We start from the raw sequence: 18,477 nt of genomic DNA, 5'->3' as shown, positions 1-18,477 counted from the left end.
CTTAGAGTAGTTAACCTGCTATGGTGAAAATTTAGTGTTGTAAACTTTCAGAAAATGTATTTTTCATACTTAAACATGGCATTCATGTGATAGTACAAAGAACTGGCCATACTCCATTTTCTTCCTATCTTGTTTACACATTTTACTACAGTGTTTGTTTTCTTAATCTTGATTATTTAAATTCACCTAAGGGCTCAAACTGTCTACAAAAATTAACTTAAAATGGATAAAACACTTAAACGTAAAAGCCAAAACTAAAAAGCGCTTAGAAAAAAACATGTAAGTTAACCTTCACAACCTGGCATTTGTCAGTGGTTCCCTACATATGACAAAAGTCATAAGCAACAAAGAAATAGCCAAGTTTGAGGATAATAAAAACTGAAGTTTTTGTTTCAAAGAACACTGTTAAAGACAGCCCTCAGAGTGCTAGAAAAATGTTTCCAATAATGGACTTCTACCTAGAATATAACAACTCAGTCGTAGAAAAATCATGCAGCTGCATTGGAAAAACAGGTTGGCAGTTCCTACAGAAATTAAATATAAGAGCTCTTTAACACAGCAGTTTTGTTCCCAGTGATATGCCCAAGAGAAGCAAAAACATGTCTGCACAAAAACTTATACATGAATGTTCTTGGCAACATTATTCATATCCAAGAAATCAACCAAATATCCACTTAACACGAGTAAACAAAGTTGTATACTCATACAATAGATTATTATTCATCTGCAAAAAGGAACCAAAGTAATGATAGTACAATATGTACATACTAATATGTACAATGTGTACATGATAGTACAATATGAAAACATGCCATGTTACAGAAGCTAGTCACAGCAGACCATACATTGTATGATTTCATTCATATGAAATGGACAGAATGGATGAATCTATAAAGTAGATTAGTGGTTGGAGTATGATAGCTAAAGACATGGGGTCTCTTCGGGGTGTTGAAAATTGTCTTTTTAAAAAAAATTTTGTTAAAGAGAGTAAACCATATATACGTGCTGAAGGAATACCAAAATAGGTCTAAGGCGGCAAAGGGGAATAAAAGATGAGAGGTGCAGTATGTATTCTATTACCTTAAAAACTGGAGGCATGTATTTTTTGTTTCTTTACTTAATGGACTTGCTCATAAGCGCCTTACTCTGCTTAGTTATTTAATCATTCTTAATCATTTTTGGCTGCATTGGGTCTAAATTGCTGTGTACAGGCTCTCTTGGATCCAGCGAGCAGTAGCTACTCTAGTTGCTCTGTGTGGGCTTCTTATCTTGGAGAGCACAGGCTCTGGGGCACACAGGCTTCAGTAGTTACGGTGGCATGTGAACTCAAGTTCCATCGTTGTGGCACAAGGGCTCAGCTGCCCCGTGGCATGTGGAATTCTCCCAGACCAGGATTGAACCCCTGTTCCTTGCATTGGCAGGCAGACTCCCAACCAGTGGACCACCAGGGAAATCCTGAATCATTCTTAAATTATGGCATATTCTATACATTTTTATTGAATACCTACCAACATGTTGGCAGCTGTCATACAGTCTATCATAGGTCACAGAAATATAACTTTTTAAAGCCCATCTTTTCTGAGGAATATGGAATATTTGTTATACAAAGAAGTATGAAAAAGTGTTAGGTATACAGCCCTGACAAGCTTAATAAACATTTGATGAAGGAAAAGTTCTGTGTAACGTTTCCAGGACAGGGGTCACAGACAACTTGTGGTTTTTTGTTCTTTAAAGCTTCATGTGGCTGCTGAAATGAAGACAAAGCATATTGGGCTTAATTTTTTTGTGTGTCTAAATCATATACTTTTTTCATTTAATCAGTTTTTTATTAAAGTTTACTATCCCCTTATAGTTATTACAGAATATTGACTATATTCCCCATGTTGCATAAGACATCCTTGAGTCTATTTTAAACTTAATAGTTGCTTATCATTAGGTGGGTTTTTAAGTATAGTTGTTATACAGTACAGCAATTCACAATTTTTAAAGACTATGCTCTGTTTATCGTTGTTATAAAATGTTGGCTATGTTCCTTGTGTTGTAAAATATAAACTAGTAGCTTATTTTACACCTAATAGTTTGTGTCTCTTAATCCTCTACCCATGTAATGTCCCCTCCCTTTTCCTCTTCCCAGTGGTAACCACTAGTTTTCTCTCTGTATCTCTTGAGTCTGCTTTTTTGTTATTCGGATTACATGTGTAAGTTATATCCTACAGTATCTGTCTGTCTCTGTCTGACTTATTTCACTTTGCTTGCATGTCCTCCGTGTCCATCCGTGTTGCTGCAAATGGCACAATTTCATTCTTTTTTATAGCTTACAAATATTCTGTTGTATAAATAGTAGCAATTTTCTTTATCCATTTCTTCCGTTGGTGAACACTTACATAACTTCTCTATCTTGAGAATTATTAAGAAATGGTACTGTGAATATTGGGGTTACATTTCTACCAGCAGTGTAGGAGGGTTCCCTTTTCTTTATACCCTCTCCAGCATTTATTATTTGTACACTTTTTGATGATGGCTGTTCTGACCACTGTGAGGTGATAGATAACTGATTGTAGTTTTGATTTGCATTTCTCTTAATAATTAACAGTGTTGAGCATTTTCAGTTTTGGCCATCCATATGTCTTTTTTTGGTGAAATGTCCTGTTTGGGTCTTCTGCCCATTTTTGATTAGTTTGTTTGTTTGATACTGAGCTGTATGAGCTATTCGTATATTTTGGGGATTAATGCCTTATCAGTCAAATTGTTTGAAAATATTTTCTCCAGTTCTGTAGGTTGTCTGTTTTGTTTATGGTTCTTTTGCTGTGCAAAATCTCTAATTAGGTCCATTTGTGTTTTTTGCTTTTATTTACTTTAGGAGATGAATCCAAAAAAAAAAAATTGCTATGATTTATGTCAGAGAATGTTCTACTTTTCTTTTCCTCCAGTTTTATAGTATCTGGTCTTACACTTAGATCTTTAATCTACTTTATTTTTGGATATGGTATTAAAGGATGTTGTAATTTCTCTCCTTTACACACAGCTGGTTTTTCTAGCACCACTTATTGAAGAGGCTGTCTTTTCTCCATTGTATATTCTAGCCTCCTGACCATAAGTGTGTGCCTTTATTTCTGGACTCTTACTCTGTTTCATTGATTGATGTGTCTGTTTTTGTGCCTGTACTGTACTGTTTTGATTACTGTAGCTTTGTAATATAGTCTGAAGCCAGGGAATGTGATTCCTCCAGCTCTTGGTTCTTTCTGTCAAGATTGTTTTGGCTATTCAAGGTTGTTTTTGTTTCTATACAAATTTTAAAATTGTTCTAATTCTGCAGGAAGTGCCATTGGTATTTTGATATGGATTGCATTGAATCTTTAGATTACCTTGGGTGGTGTAGTCATTTTAACAGTATTGGTACTTCCAGTCCAAGAACACAGCAAAACTTTCCATCTGTTTGTATTGTAGAAGCAGGAGTTTTTTTAAAGTCAATTTAAAGAGAAGGAGGTATATCTTAAAAAGCTAATTGCTCAAAATAGGGATTGGATTAGGGGCATGATTTGCTAGACAACAGGAAGTCAGTTTGATCCCCGTTTCCTGATGGCTCAGTGGTAAAGAATCAGCCTGCAGTTCAGGAGAGGTGGGTTTGATCCCTGGATCGGGAGATCCCCTGGAGAGGGAAATGGCAACCCACATCAGTATTCTTGCCTGGGAAATCCCATGGATAGAGGAGCCTGGTGGGTTTACAGTCCTTGGGGTTGCAAAAGAGTCAGACATAACTTGGCAACTAAACCACCACCACCATTAACTCTAGTTCTCGGTTCTCTGTTTTGCCTGATGATTTAGAAGTAGTTTTGAATTTCATTTAGCAACTGCCTTCCATAACACAACATATTAATCCTTTACATGTTCTGTCCTTTGACTGAATCCAAAGCTGGTTCTTTGAATAGTAATTTACTTCAGACTTGAATTAGAACCTTTGTTGATCAGTTTTTCCTTGAGCTTAACATTTCTGATGTTTTGATGACATCGTGTCTTTAAGAATTGCTAGAAATTAGGGCTTTCCTAAGGGCATTAAAGGAAAGGCACAGTTTGCCCCCAGAAAGTTGCCGACTTTTATTACCCATTTGCTTCTTCAGCTCCAAACAATATTTGAAAATGGAGTTTTCTGTTTCTATTGGAGTTCCATTGTAGACATATCTGGTATGATGTGCCTGCATTTTTTGAATAACACTGTATTTTAAAGTCTAGTTTGCACATTTGTTCTTCTAGAGAGAGACGACGACGAAGAAGCAGAAGTGGTACAAGATCTCCTAAAAAGCCTAGGTCTCCCAAAAGAAAATTGTCTCGTTCACCGTCCCCTAGAAGGTAAGTGTTAATCTTTTATTAGATCTATCCTGTTCTTCAGAAACTGTCCTAGGATTTTTCTTCCTTCTCAGGAATTAAAATACTTAAGGATGTGCTGATACATTCTCCTCATGACTTGAGATTGTTAGAATAAATACTGTTTATGATTAGGCATTTTAGACCTGTAATCAAGTTTATAGTCTTCTTCCCTGTGTTACTTGTATACAGCTTGTGTCCAGTGATTTGAAATTGGATTTTTGTTAATCTCCTTATAGCAGTGAACTTAACATCAAGCTTACCATCTAAAACAAATTTAAACTTATTGCTATTTAAATAATGGCAAAAATTCTTGAGCACTTTGTTTCAAGCATCTTGTGAGCATTTTACTGTCATCCTAGACATAAAAAGGAGAAGAAGAAAGATAAAGACAAAGAAAGAAGCAGAGATGAAAGAGAGCGATCCACAAGCAAGAAGAAGAAAAGTAAAGATAAGGAAAAGGAACGGGAAAGAAAATCAGAGAGTGATAAAGATGTAAAAGTATGTTTACAAACTAATATATTCTGGTGTTTTGGTTGATGTTGGTACTTTAAAGAAGTAATTTTTCTGTGAAGACGTTTACTTTTCTTATTCTCCTTGGCAAAGCAGGTTACACGGGACTACGATGAAGAGGAACAGGGGTATGACAGCGAGAAGGAGAAAAAGGAGGAGAAGAAACCAGCAGAACCAGGTTCTCCTAAAACAAAAGAATGTTCTGTGGAAAAGGGAACTGGTGATTCACTAAGAGAATCTAAAGTGAATGGGGATGATCATCATGAAGAAGACATGGATATGAGTGACTGAACCATGCCTCTGTGGGAATCTTAACTGTGTACATGCATCAGTGTCATTCCTGTGTGATTTCTTAATGCTGTATTTGTTCATCTCAAACCTAGATGTATACAGCTCTGAGTCATAAATGGTTATAAAGCTCCTGATGTTGATATTAGTTATTTACATCCAAAAGCTTTTAGGAAAATGATACAGGGGTAACCAATTCGTGACAGGGTGAAATCTGATTGAGTAACCAAGCAGTTTTACTATCCTGGTGCTGCTTCATAACAAAAATGAAAAGCTGCATGCATCTACAGCAGGCATGGATTGTTTATGTTGTATGATCTCCTTTATTAAGTAAGTTCACTTATAGTATTTCTAGAATTTGATTCATTGCCGTAATAGAGCCATGTAGGGAATGCACTGATTGCATGTTAATTGTGGCAGGAATATCCTAAATGTCATTAAAATCCTTCAACATGATGGATCTACTTATGGTCGTTTGTTGACATGACAAATTAACCTCCTTATAGTTACATCTGGAAATGAGCATTTGAAATAGATAATCCTTTAAGCCTTGTGGCTAAATTTTTGTGGCTTTTGTTTAACTTTGAAAGGTTATATATGCACTAACCTTTTTTGATGGCTATAATTAGGCTTTAATTACAGAAACAAGATTTCAAATGAGACTGTCTTTGGCAGTAAGTAAATAGCATATTTTGAAGTAGAGTTGTATACTTTTTCATAAGGTGTTTGGGAATTTTTTTTCCTAAAATAATTTATTCCACATCTACATCAGTGACAGCTGTTTGCCTATCCTGAAGTCCATCTGTAAAAGAAAGTTAGCGTTTGTCCTGAGTTTGTTTTCCACACTTTTACTAATTTGTTTTAATCTCATTGTTGGAAAAGGGGGATAGTGCATTTTAAATTGACCTTCATATGCTTTTAAAAATAAGACAAATCTACTTGATAATGTACTTTTTATTTGATCTCAAGTTGTATAAAACCAATAAATTTTGTGTTACTGTTACTGCAGTAGTAATTTTATGCACACAGTGATTCCATGTTAAATGCAAAGTAGTTAGGCAACTGTTTTCTTACAGGAGTTTCCAAGCTTTACTTTTGTGCAGTAAAAACAAAAGTAGGCTACAGTCTGTGCCATGTTGATGTACAGTTTCTGAAATTGTTTTACATGACTTTGATAATAAAACCCTTAAACTTATGTTTATGTTCTGTAAAAACGTATTTGTATTTATTTACATTGTTGAATGTATGGCATTTACCTCACTCATTTTACAAATCAAGTTCTTTCTCCTTGCAGACCACATATTTTAATATAGCAGTAAAATGAAATCCATCGGTAGTGATTAGTTGCCATCAGAATTGTCAAAATTAGTTTAATTTCTAAAACAGTCTTTTTAAGTGTAATTTTATTTCTTATATTTTGGGTGTAGGATTTGCGTTGAGTCAAGCAATGAACTTTAGGATAAACAAATGATCCCACCTATATTTAGTAAATTTATATTTTTGGTGAATATAAACATAACTTTTCTGGAATAGTATAGAAACTCAATGGTATGTATCTACTGTACAGTACTAAATAGTATATTTATTCATTTATGAAATGAGTAGTGTTTGAGTGGCTGGGATTAAGGGGAAAATGAGACTTGGAATTGTAGCTTTTATCCAAGTTGGAGTATGATTTTTTTTTTAATCTTTTAAAATTGAAATGCCGTATAGAAAAGCACCATTGTTTTTACAGTTTGTAGTAACTTTTTAAAGATTTTATGGAAAGGAATTTTGTCTATAGTAAGACATTGTAGTAATGGTCTGAATAATCACTGCATTTTTAAACACAAAGTTGAACGCAAATGACATTTCTTTAAACTTAAAAAAAAAATTTAGTAGAAAAAAATCTAAAAGGTTGAACCATATAATATTGTCTTTTGTAAGTCAGAAACAAGTAAAATATTGGCAGTTTCACTTGGTTAAGCCTAATTTTACTCATTCTATTCCCTTTTAGTCTGAATACAAAGTATGCTAATTTCTCAAAAGGGATTAAGAAATTTTTGGCCTTAAATAGTGCTACTGACTTAAGATACTATCGAAGGGAGTCTGTATTTAGGTTATTTTTCAGTGAACATTTATGCACAAAGGTAGAGTTGCAGGTTACATGAGCCTTTAATACAGATGAGTTGAAATCAAGTGAACACTGCCTCCACTGAGTTTTGTTCTGTATTTGATAGTAAAAATGATTTAAAAATAAAAGTGGTTTTGTTAGAAAAATGTTTGTGCTATTTATTTGCTTAAATTCTTCAAGTGAATGAAGATAGTGGCCATGTAAGGGTCCAGTCATGAATTCTGGCTTCAGTTACAACTGGGGAGACGTGTCTGTCTTACTCATTTTTCTGTTTGTAAAATGAGGAGTAATATTTACCTTGTAAAGTAGTTTAAAAGTGTAGCCCTGTACACCTGGTCAGTAAGTGGTACCTACTATTTAATTACGGTGCTTTTCAAAGCTATATAAAATTTTAGTTTGGGAAAATGGTTTAGCAAAAGCACAAGGATAAATTTCTTACAGTGATGGCTATGTTGCCTTTTATGTTTTTGTAAATATAGATTTTGGATAATAAGCTTCCTGGTAGTGATTTCTATGTGGAAGGTAGAAAAAACTATAGTCATTTAAGGGGAAGAAAAACTCACTGGGCACAGTGAGAACTAGTTTTACATTTACCTTGGAGCTGCATCTTAAAACAGGTTCTACTCTTGTTACCATATAGGCTGCATAAGCCAGCTTTTCCTCTGATAAGAGCAATACCACTTTCTTCACTTGGCGCCTGATTAAGTGGTCTATGCTGTTTGAAGTGTTCTGTGCTGGCATCAAGATTAACATTCTTTTCCTTCTGTCTCAAGTCTAGCTAATGCATCTCACTCCTATCTAAAATACTTCTCTAATCAAGTATATGTAGTACACATTTAAGCATATTTACATATGGATATAATGGAGATGCTATTGGTACTTTCAGAATATGTTACAGAGGTAGTTTTTAAATGAGACTACTGAGTTGTTGATTCTGAGTGTTCTATTTTTGTTCCTACTTTAGTATCAAAGATTACCTAAAATTCATTCAGACATTCTTCAGCAAAATAACTCACGTGCGAACAATGCTAATTCTTTACCAGTGGGGATATCCATAAGAATATCCTTAAAATTTACAGTAGGTGTTAAATACCAGGTTTTGGGAGACAAGCGTCAGGTCAGCATCATATAGTTTTGCTCTTTTCATTCAGCATTCAATCCAGGAAGCAGAGTGACTCAAAGGTTTGTTAGAGTTTTGACCTTAATTGTGGGAGCTGTCTTAATGGTCTCAAAATTGTCTATATACTATGCATCTGATGCTAGAGACTCAAGCCACAGGAGTCAAGAAAAGCAAGCTGGAACCCACAAGAATGAACTCAAACAGCTAAAAGTTATGTATCATACGTGCCATAGCCAGAAGTACTATTCTAAAATGAGCTTTAACAATTTTAAAAAATCATCACAGGTATCACCTAATGGCATTAACCATCACATTACTGGGAAGTAATTACCCTCCAATTAAAGATCACAGGTAGTTAAGTCACATATCAAAGTTTCACTGTCAGTTGTCTTTTAAAGGTCCCAAATTTAGGTATTTTGGAAGATACCTTTTGCTGGAGCTAACAGTACTAATCAGTAATTCAGCTCAATAGTAAAGGTTAGCATACTACAAATAGAACTTGTAATTCACCTAGATTCTTAACAACTGTCAACCATGTTGTGTGTGGGTCACTCAGTTGTGTCCGACTCTTTTCCTCCCCATGGGCTGTAGCCCACCAGGTTCCTGTCCATGGAATTCAGGCAAGAGTACTGCAATGGGTAGCCATTCCCTTTTCCAGATCTTTTGACCAGGTCTTCTGCATTGCAGGAAGATTCTTGACCATCTGAGCCACCAGGGAAACCATGTTGGCAAATAATAAGAATGAACAAAAGGAAGCACCCCTTTAGTATTTTCTTTACTCATTCCTTTGTGGCCTCGAAACAAGCTCTGTCTGCTGTAGGCTAAGTGGAAACTAGGGAGAAGCTTTAGTAAAACACTTGTTATTCACCACCCTTCCCTCAAGATGTGAATGATAAGCTGTGCATGAATAACACTATAAAAGCATTTTTTTGTGTCAGTGGGGCTCAATACCAGTTCTAAGCAGGAGAAAGAAACAATAGTTTTTCAGCTTCTCTGACGTGTTCCATTTCCAGACCATCGTGTGTAGCTATACTCAAGGTATTATCAGAGCATCAGCTTTGTGCCTCCCTCTTAATGAAGCTTCATAATTTACATGAATGTCTAGTCTACAGAGAGAGGCAAATTGCCTTCAGGGAATTTTCTTTTAAGACTATATTCTTTTGAAACCATAGTGGTGGCAGGGTATATTGAGCCTTTTAAGTGGCCATTTAAGGTAACCATTTTATAGTCCAATTTTTAAACAAGTTTTTTAATCACAAATGGAAGGCATAGAGAATTTATGAACCTACATTATAAAACTTAGATCTTCATGTAAGAGTATCAAAATATAAAGTTTTTATCTACTTGAAACAGCATATAGCTTCACTCATTAGCTGGATTAAAAGGCACATTTTGAAAAGTCTAATATTGTGAAAAGTTTATTTGCATTAAATAGCTCCTTATTTTTACCATCATAAGAGTTACTGCATATACCTGTCCTTTGTGATCAGATAAAGACATTTTGGAATGGATAATTTCTTTCTAGTATTATTTATGAGAGAAAGTTAAAAACAAAATCCAAGTGCAAAAGTTTCAGTAGTCTTCCTACCTCCAGTGTACCCCGGCAAAAGTCACAGCTTGTAGGGAATTGGTAAGTCCTAAGCTGCAATGTACCATTTTTTCCCGCACTGAATCAGTACAAAAAAGATCTGCAGTATATTCCTGAAAGTATACCATATTGCCACAAAGTAAGGGAGCCTAAAAGCAACAGTGATCATTCATTACCTTTCAGTCTCTCAAAACCTCATATAATCATGACAGGATAATAGAATCTCTAAGTCACTTGATCAAAACATTCCCAAAATAATAGGGATCAACTTCTCTTCAATAAACCTAGTATGGTTTTACCCACTCTTTCCACAGAATTCAACAGACCCACATAAGGTAGTAACTGGTCTTTGAATTTTTTTTAACTATGATTATTTTTCATCATATAAAATGTATTTAATAAACTGTCAACATATGCAGTGTAGTAGGTATCAGCATGGAAGATGCAGCTTCAAAGACGTTTATTATAAAATTTCTTATGGTTGATGCTTTGGATTTTTAAATAAATCATCTCTTCAATAAAGGTCTCTAAACTCATTCAAATTATTTAAAATCCTGGAAAAAGTTTAAATTACTGATCACTCTAAAAAACTTGACAGATCCATTCTGACATTTCTCGGGATACATTTAAAAAACATTTCTTCAGCTAAGTTCTTTAATGTAACATAACATTTTATGACTGTTAATACATTATTCTCCCTAATTTATATTCATTCTTGGACCTTCAAACCATCTTGGAATAAGTATGAAAGATTTTAAGTGCAAAAATGAATAATGCATGATTTAAACACTGTGGAGGTAATTAAAATCAATAAATATTTTCTTGTGACTTAAAAAAATAACAGTAGGAATTGTCAGTCTTGAGTACGTTTCTGGAATTTAACTTGTAACAAATATATTCTGTTAGCATATAAAATGTTTTTACCTTATTTTGAAAGCATTAAATATGTAGGGATGTCCAAAATATGTGGATTGTTTTTAAAACTGACACAAATGCATCCATATACCACTAAAAACAAATGAAATAATCAGAATGATGTGCACTTACTAGGAAGCAAGTTTAAATATTTGGAATTTCTTTAAAGTGCTCAGATTTGGAAGAAGAGTATTCTTTAAGCATGCTAACTGTACCTTATCATGAACACAAAAAAGGACTTTTAAACTCAAGTTTAGAAAAAAAAACCAAGGTTCTATGAAAGGAAGATTAGTAACAAACATTTTCCATTGAAGAAAGAATTCAGGTAAAAATAAATAGCACCACAATGAATTGCACTAAGGTGCTAAAGGAGGTACCTTATTCCCTGCAGAGTGAACGCTCCTTCTGAAATGTATTGCAACATATAAATGCAACTGTTTAATGGTTACCATTTGGTTCATTCATCTACAGAAAACTGCATTCCTTCTAGTTCATTATATTGAACGAACATTCAAATTACTGAACTATACATAATGTTACATACTTTACATTGTATGAAAACAAAGCTTGAAGGAATATTTATAAAGGTCACCTTGAATATAAGATGACAAGTTTAAAAGGGCTTCGTTTATCTTAAGACATTTAATTTATGTTAATGGTCCAGGAGTGTTTTAGATATAGATATAGATATATGCATATATATTTCAACAAGAAGTGTAAAAATTTTTAAAAACAAATCACAGCACTCAGCTGTTTTACATAAGAAGGACTTGGGGTCATTAAGGTGTCAAACTATTACACTTATAATATGTATATTTTTAAAAAGACTGAAAATGGCACATCAGGAAACTTGCTGAAATTCTTGTTAGAGGCCCATTTCATTATATCGCTGATGTGTCAAGTCAACATTAATTCCCTTTTCCTCGATGAAAGCATTTGTCCCTTCTATTTGGATTCACTCTGGGGTCTCTGCATTCTCTAGCCTTCCTTGGTTGAATGGCATCATCTTCTGTGTCAGTTAAAGATCAGGAAAACGGCTTGGGTCTTCCTTGTAGTCTTCAGGTATGGTGAAGATGGAGCCATCAAATTCATCATATCGAAACTCCTGAAAAGTCACAGTGGCTGTGATCGTAGGAAACACGGGTATATCTAGAGAGGACAATTAATGGTAACACTGTAAAATGAAATGGTAACTTATTTATAGACAATGAAATACTGTAAGAGAGAAATATATATATTCCTTAAAGTGTAAAAAAGCATTAGTCAGGGACCAGACAAACCCTAATACATGTCTAGTATGAGTGTGTTTGGCAGGGATGAGGGATGTGGAGGGAGAAGTTTGGCTACTCATGAGAAAAGAAAGACACCAAGGCATCAAGAGTTACATCAAAAAATCAAGGTCCCACTGCTCCCCAGTCTTAGAACTATAATGGCAGATTCCACTAGACTATTTTTTCTTTTTCTTGGGGCAAAGGGATGGCTACATTTGTACTTTTTTGCATTCTGATATATTTTCTTTAGAATGTAGTGTATAGACTCTGAATCTGAGCTGATTTTTTTTTTCATTTAACACATGAAATGCATTAATCCTTTTTTGTTTTTAAAACACTAAAAACAATCCATCACCTAAATATATGAGATAAAAACAATCTTGTCGGAACTGGAGTAATGTCATACCACCACAGCCTAATATTTTTCTAAATAGTATACATTTCTAGCTGAAATTGAGTTAAATCTGACAACAAAAATGACCAAATGGGACTTCCCTGGTGGCACAGTGAATAAGAAACTGCCTGCCAAAGCAGAGGACATGGACTCAATCCCTGATCTGGGAAGTTTCCACATGCCATGGAAAAGCTAAGCAGGTGCACGGCAACTAATGAGCCCTGTGCTCTAGAGACCAGGAGCTGCAATCACTGAGCCTGCACGCCTAGAATCTGTGCTTTGCAACAAGAAAACCACTGCAATGAGAAGCCCTTGTACTGCAATGAAGAAGAGTAGTCCCAGTTCACAGCATCCAGAGAAAGCTCACACAAAACAGCGAAGACTCAGCACAGCCAAAAACAGATAAATGAATAAATTTATTTTTAAAAAATTAAAACTCAATATTTGATCACTCTGCTTAGTTTTATTCCTAACACAATTTATTGGAAAGAACACAAATTATAAAACCTGGGTTGATTGTTACAAGTCATTTAACTTATCAGGCTCAAGGATTTCATCTATGAAATAAACTTGAAAGCCTCCTTAAAATTCTGAAATGATTCTACGAAAGCTAAGTTGAATGTCTGTCTAGGATAAAGGCATACCATTAACTAAGTCTGACTGTTACAAACCTAGTATTTTATTGCAGAGAGTAATATTTTCACACAAAAAAAACTAAACACAGAAATCAACATAAGGATTACAGAGTTTTTCCAGTTATTTCTGAGGAAAAGATCATTCACTGGGGCCTACTGAGTGAAGATTCTGTTCTGATTCAGAGGTCAGCAAATTAAGGCCTATTGCCTGGGCCTTGCAAGGCCTACAAGCTAGAAAAGATTTTATATATTTTAATGGTTTAAAAAAATGGTTCATGCAGATAAAATTACATGAAATTCAAACATCATTGCCCATAGTAAAGTTTTATTGGAACACATGGTTTACTTACTCTCTACGGCTGTTTTCATTCTCTAATTAGAGACAATAGTTGTAACAGAAACCATATGGTCTGCAAAGTCTAAAATACTATCTTTCAGAAAAGTTTGCTGACCCTTGTTTTAGGCACTGGATATAAACCAGTAAACAGGAGAAAACAAATTATGCATTTAAGGAGGTTACATTCTGGTTAGGAGATCCAAACAAATAAGTAAAGAGTAACTGTGACTGAGGATCCAGAAAAAAACAAAGCAAGTTGGGGGATAGGCAATTTCACTGTTGAGGGTAAGAGTTCTTGATTAGGGTTCAAAAGCAAACCTCAATAAAGGGAACTTTCAGCAAAGACCTGAGTAAAGAAACTATACAGTTGCCTAGAGGAAGAAAATTCTAAGTAAAGGGAGTAAGTTTTTTTTTTTTTTTTTTTTAAAGCCCTAAAATCAAACAGTATGGTTTATTCTGGGAACAGGTGGGAGATCAGTTTGGCTACAGCCAAATGAGTAAGGGACAGATTAGCAGAAGATGAGGTCCAAGGAGAAGTAGGCAGCCAGTTCAAGTGGGGTTTAAGTCAAGGAAGTCTTCGGCTTTTACTCTGGATGAGATGGAAATCAATAGATGGTTGTGAGCATACTAGCAACACGTTTGAATTAAGTTTGGACAGAGATAATGAGAATTTAATGTAGGATGACAAAAGTAACAGGAGAGATGTGTTCCAGAAGGAGCAGTCAGGGCGGCAGGAAGAAAATCGAAAACTCTATCTCAGAAGAGAGGAAGAGAATCTGCACCAAGAAGCTCCGCTGTTTCTAGCCTAAGGCTGTTACAAACTTATTTTTGTATACAGGCTTTTATGTGAGTATATCTTTATTTTTCTGGTACAAAAGGCTAGGAATCCAATTGCCTGACTGCATGGATGTTGGATAGTTAGTTTTTATGTTTTTGTTTTTTTTTAAAGCAACAGCTAAAACGTTTCTAGAGTGGCTGTACCATTTTACATAACCATCAGCAATATGAGTGATCGATCCAGTTTCCTCACATCTGCACTAACATCTGGAGTTGTCACAATGTCTTGGTTTTTTTAAATAGCATTATTTATTTATTTTTGGCTGTGCTGGGTCTTTGTTGTGCTCATGGACTTGCCTCAGTTGTGGCAAGTGGGGCTACTCTCTAGTTGTGGTGCACAGACTTCTCGCTGCAGTGGCTTCTCCGGTGACTCGCAGGCTCCAGAGCGCAGGCTCAGTGGTTGTGGCGCACAGGCTTAGTTTCTCTGTGGCATGTGGGATCTTCCCAGACCAGGAATAGAACGAGTGTCCCCTGCACTGGCAGACAGATTCTTAATCACTGGACCATCAGGGAAGCCCCAGCAATGTTTTATTTTAGCCATCCTGTTGCTGCTGCTGCTAAGTCGCTTCAGTTGCGTCCGGCTCTTCGCGACTCCCGTCCATGGGATTTTCCCGGCAAGAGTACTGGAGTGGGATGCCATCACCTTCTTCTTCTCTGCCATCCTGTTAGGTATATACAATGATCTCACTGTGGTTTTAGGCTTCCCTGGTAGCTCAGCTGCTAAAGAATCTGCCTACAATGTAGGAGACCCCACTTTGATTCCTGGGTCGAAGATCCTCTGGAGAAGGGATAGGCTACCCACTCCAGTATTCTTGGGCTTCCCTTGTGGATTAGCTGGTAAAGAATCCGCCTGTAATGTGGGAGTCCTGGGTTCGATCCCTGGGTTATGAAGATCCCCTGGAGAAGGAAACAGCTACCCACTCCAGTATTCTGGCCTGGAGAATTCCATGGAGTTTCCATGGGGTTGCAAAGAGTTGGACATGACTGACCAACCTTCACTTTGTTTCACTGTGGTTTTAATTTTTTGTTGTTTTTCAGTTGCCAAGTCGTATCTGAAATTTTGATATTTGTAATTTTATTTTCATACAGTTCAATATATTCTTTTCCCTTGAGATTTCACCACTGACCCATATATTATTTAGAAGAGTGCATAACAGAATACCACAAACTGGAGATTCTCCTGTTATTATTTCTAGTTTGACTTGACTGTGACTGGTTTCCATTCCTTTTCAATTCTTACGGTTTTATTTTATAGCCCAAGATACAGCCTATCTTGGTATATGTTCCATAAAAAAAAAAAAAAGGGTACCCTGCTGATGTTGGGCCAAGTGTTCCCATAAATGCCAACTAGGTGCTCTGGTTTATGGTGGTATAGAGCTGTTCTATAGTATCCTTGCCGATTTTCTTTCTAGTTGTTCTGTCAGCTGTTGAAAGAAGGATGTTGCAGACTCTAATAATAATTGAAAATCTATTTTCCCTTTCATTCTTTCAGTTCTTGCTTCACCATCCTACAGTTCTGTTGTTTGGTGTATACATATTTAAGATTGCTTTCTTCTTCATGGATTGATACCTTTATTGTTATATAATACCCCTCCCCCCCATAATTTTCTTTATTCTGAAATCTACTTTGTCTAATATTAATATATCTAGTCCTGTTACCCTTTGATTCATGTTTTCATGATACATCTTTTTCCACCCATTCATTTCATTTTCAACTTGCCAAAATCATATTTGAAGAGAGCTTCTTGAAGACAGCATGTAGTTGAATCCTGGTTTTTAATCTATTTTTCCAATCTATCTTTTAAATGGTCTGTTTAGACTGTTCACATGTAAGGCAATTTTTATATACTAAGACAGTTCTGCTATTTCATTGCTTTTTTGGTCATCTCTTTTTTCATGTATTTTTCTTGCTTTCCTGTAGGCTACAGGAATACTATTTATTTGCTTGTTTACTTTTGGCTGCACCATGCAGTATGCAGAACTTCCCTGATCAGGGATCAAACCCCACAACCTCTGCAGTAGAAGCGTGGAGTCTTAACCACTGGACCACCAGGGACATGACCACATTCTAGAATTTTATTTGTATTTATCTATAGTATTTTTGAGTATATCTCTTTGTACACCTTTTTTTTGGTAGCTGCTCTAAGTATACATTATATATAACTAACTTATCATTGGTTCCTGATGTCATCATTTCAGCAGTTCAAGTGATATAGGAAAACCTTGCCTCCCCCTCCTGTACCTCCTTTTCACTTTCCCCTATTTATAATGTAACTATAAATAGAAAGGATGGAGAGATAAAAGTAGACTTGGAGTAACCTGGCTATGAGAAGCAAAGGTTAAAGGCAAGTGCTGGGTAGGGTAGAGCTAAAGGGATTGCTTTATTAGATTGGTTGAATTTTTCTCTGAAGTTTGGCCATATTCCCTCACCTCCCTGACCCTGACTCTTTTTTTTTTTTTTTTAAGCCACACCATACAGCTTGCGGAATCTCAGTTCCCAAACCAGGGATTGAACCCAGGCCATGACAGTGAATGCCCAGAATCCTAACTACCAGGCCACTAAGAAATTTCCTAGATTGGTTGACATTTAAAAGGAGAAAGACCTTTGACTGGTTGAATTTTAAAAACCTGAACACAACCTAACAGCTAAGAGAAGAAGGCTGTACTGGGCTTCCCTCGTGGCTCAGATGGTAAAGCGTCTGCCTGCAATGCGGAGACCTGGGTTCGATTCCTGGGTCGGGAAGATCCCCTGGAGAAGGAAATGGCAATCCACTCCAGCACTCTTGCCTGGAAAATCCCATGGATGGAGGAGCCTGATAGGCTACAGTTCATGGGGTCGCAAAGAGTCGGACACGACTGAGTGACTTCACTTTCACCTTAAAGCAGTTGGGAGGTTAAGGAGAAATGTAGGAAAACAGAGCCAGCTTTTTTAAAAAGTGGGAAGGAGAACAGATCCATACTACAAATGAAGAGATTACTCAAGCTAAGAAAAGGGACACCACTTACCATGAGATAGAAAAGCTATAAGAAAAGATAGCGCTTGGGGCAAAAAAGTTTGTGTGAAAGGTTGGGAATAATGAGGGAGGTCTCATTATTTCTGATGGCCTCTTTTTGTAACTAAGAAAACAAAAAAACTCATCTGCTTAGACTGTGGGAGGAAGTAATGGAGGGGATGCAGATGGGGACTGATGAAGGAGGCTCAGATTTAGCCTTTGAAAGCCAACTGAGAGAAGCAGCAAATCAGAGAAAAGATCATTCAAAATCAGCATTTAAAGCTTTGGCTGAGGACTTCGCTGGTGGTCCAGAGAAGGTGGCACTAGTGGTAAAGAACCCACCTATCAATGCAGGAGACATAAGAGACACAGATTCGTTCCCTGAGTCAGGAAGATCCCCTGGAGGAAGGCATGGCAACCCACTCCAGTATTCCTGCCTGGAGAATCCCATGGACAGAGGAGCCTAGTGGGCTACAGCCCATAGGGTTGCACAGAGTCATACACAACTAAAGCAACTTAGCACGCATGCACACCAGTGGTTTCCCCTTCCAATGTAGGGGACATGGGTTTGATCCTGGAGTTGGGGAACTAAGATCCCACATGCCACAGGGCAACTAAGCCCACGCACATGTTTCACAACAATAGAAACAACTACAGAAGCCCCGATCACCGCAATGAAGAGTCCACGTGCAGCTCAGCCAAAAAAAAAAAACAAAAAGCTCTGGCTCATTTTGAAAACATACAGTTATGTTAACAATTTCCAGATTTCCCCCCTCAGTTGCACCTTCTATCCTAAATATAGAAACAGAAATGACTGAAGATTAAACTGACCTAGGACTAGATTTTATAGGGTCATTGTAAAAGAAGGACAGAGACGAGAAAGATACTTAAGCAAATTCCCTATGAGTATATAAGCAAAAAATTATAAATCCCTTGTCAATAAAGCTTTATGTCAGAGAAATGCCCGCAAAAAGGTGCTGTAGACTTTTTTCCCATATAACCAAGGTGTTTCTTTTTCACAAAAACTTGTATTATAAGGTTTGACTTTGGCTTGGAACTTAAAAAAAATGTGAATACAATAATAGTTTCATATACTTAATCCCTGCCCTCT

At 36.3% G+C, this 18,477-nt stretch overlaps 2 protein-coding genes across 6 annotated transcripts in view; one reads left to right on the top strand and one right to left on the bottom strand.

The window, feature by feature from the left end:
• The window catches only part of SRSF11 (serine and arginine rich splicing factor 11), a 36,149-nt gene extending 28,811 nt beyond the window's left edge, over nt 1-7,338 (top strand). For 2 of the 5 annotated variants that reach the window (XM_068963492.1, XM_068963501.1), the window contains 3 exons: nt 4,252-4,347; nt 4,725-4,863; nt 4,972-7,338. In XM_068963492.1, the coding sequence (XP_068819593.1) occupies nt 4,252-4,347; nt 4,725-4,863; nt 4,972-5,166 (430 nt within the window). In that variant the 3' untranslated portion in view covers nt 5,167-7,338. Of the gene's footprint in view, nt 1-4,230; nt 4,348-4,724; nt 4,864-4,968 lie in introns of all 5 variants that reach the window. The other 3 variants (XM_068963475.1, XM_068963481.1, XM_068963470.1) reach the window with 3 other exon arrangements.
• Nucleotides 7,339-11,484: 4,146 nt separating this feature from the next.
• Nucleotides 11,485-18,477, bottom strand: part of ANKRD13C (ankyrin repeat domain 13C) — an 89,056-nt gene continuing 82,063 nt past the window's right edge. Inside the window, exon 13 of the mRNA XM_068964817.1 lies at nt 11,485-12,048. Within this exon, the coding sequence (XP_068820918.1) occupies nt 11,918-12,048 (131 nt within the window). The 3' untranslated portion in view covers nt 11,485-11,917. The remainder of the gene's footprint in view (nt 12,049-18,477) is intronic.

Source organism: Capricornis sumatraensis, chromosome 2 (assembly GCF_032405125.1).
Source record: "Capricornis sumatraensis isolate serow.1 chromosome 2, serow.2, whole genome shotgun sequence".
NCBI lineage: Eukaryota > Metazoa > Chordata > Mammalia > Artiodactyla > Bovidae > Capricornis > Capricornis sumatraensis.
Note: the sequence above shows the minus strand (reverse complement) of the source record. Positions and strands in the feature narration are given on the sequence as shown.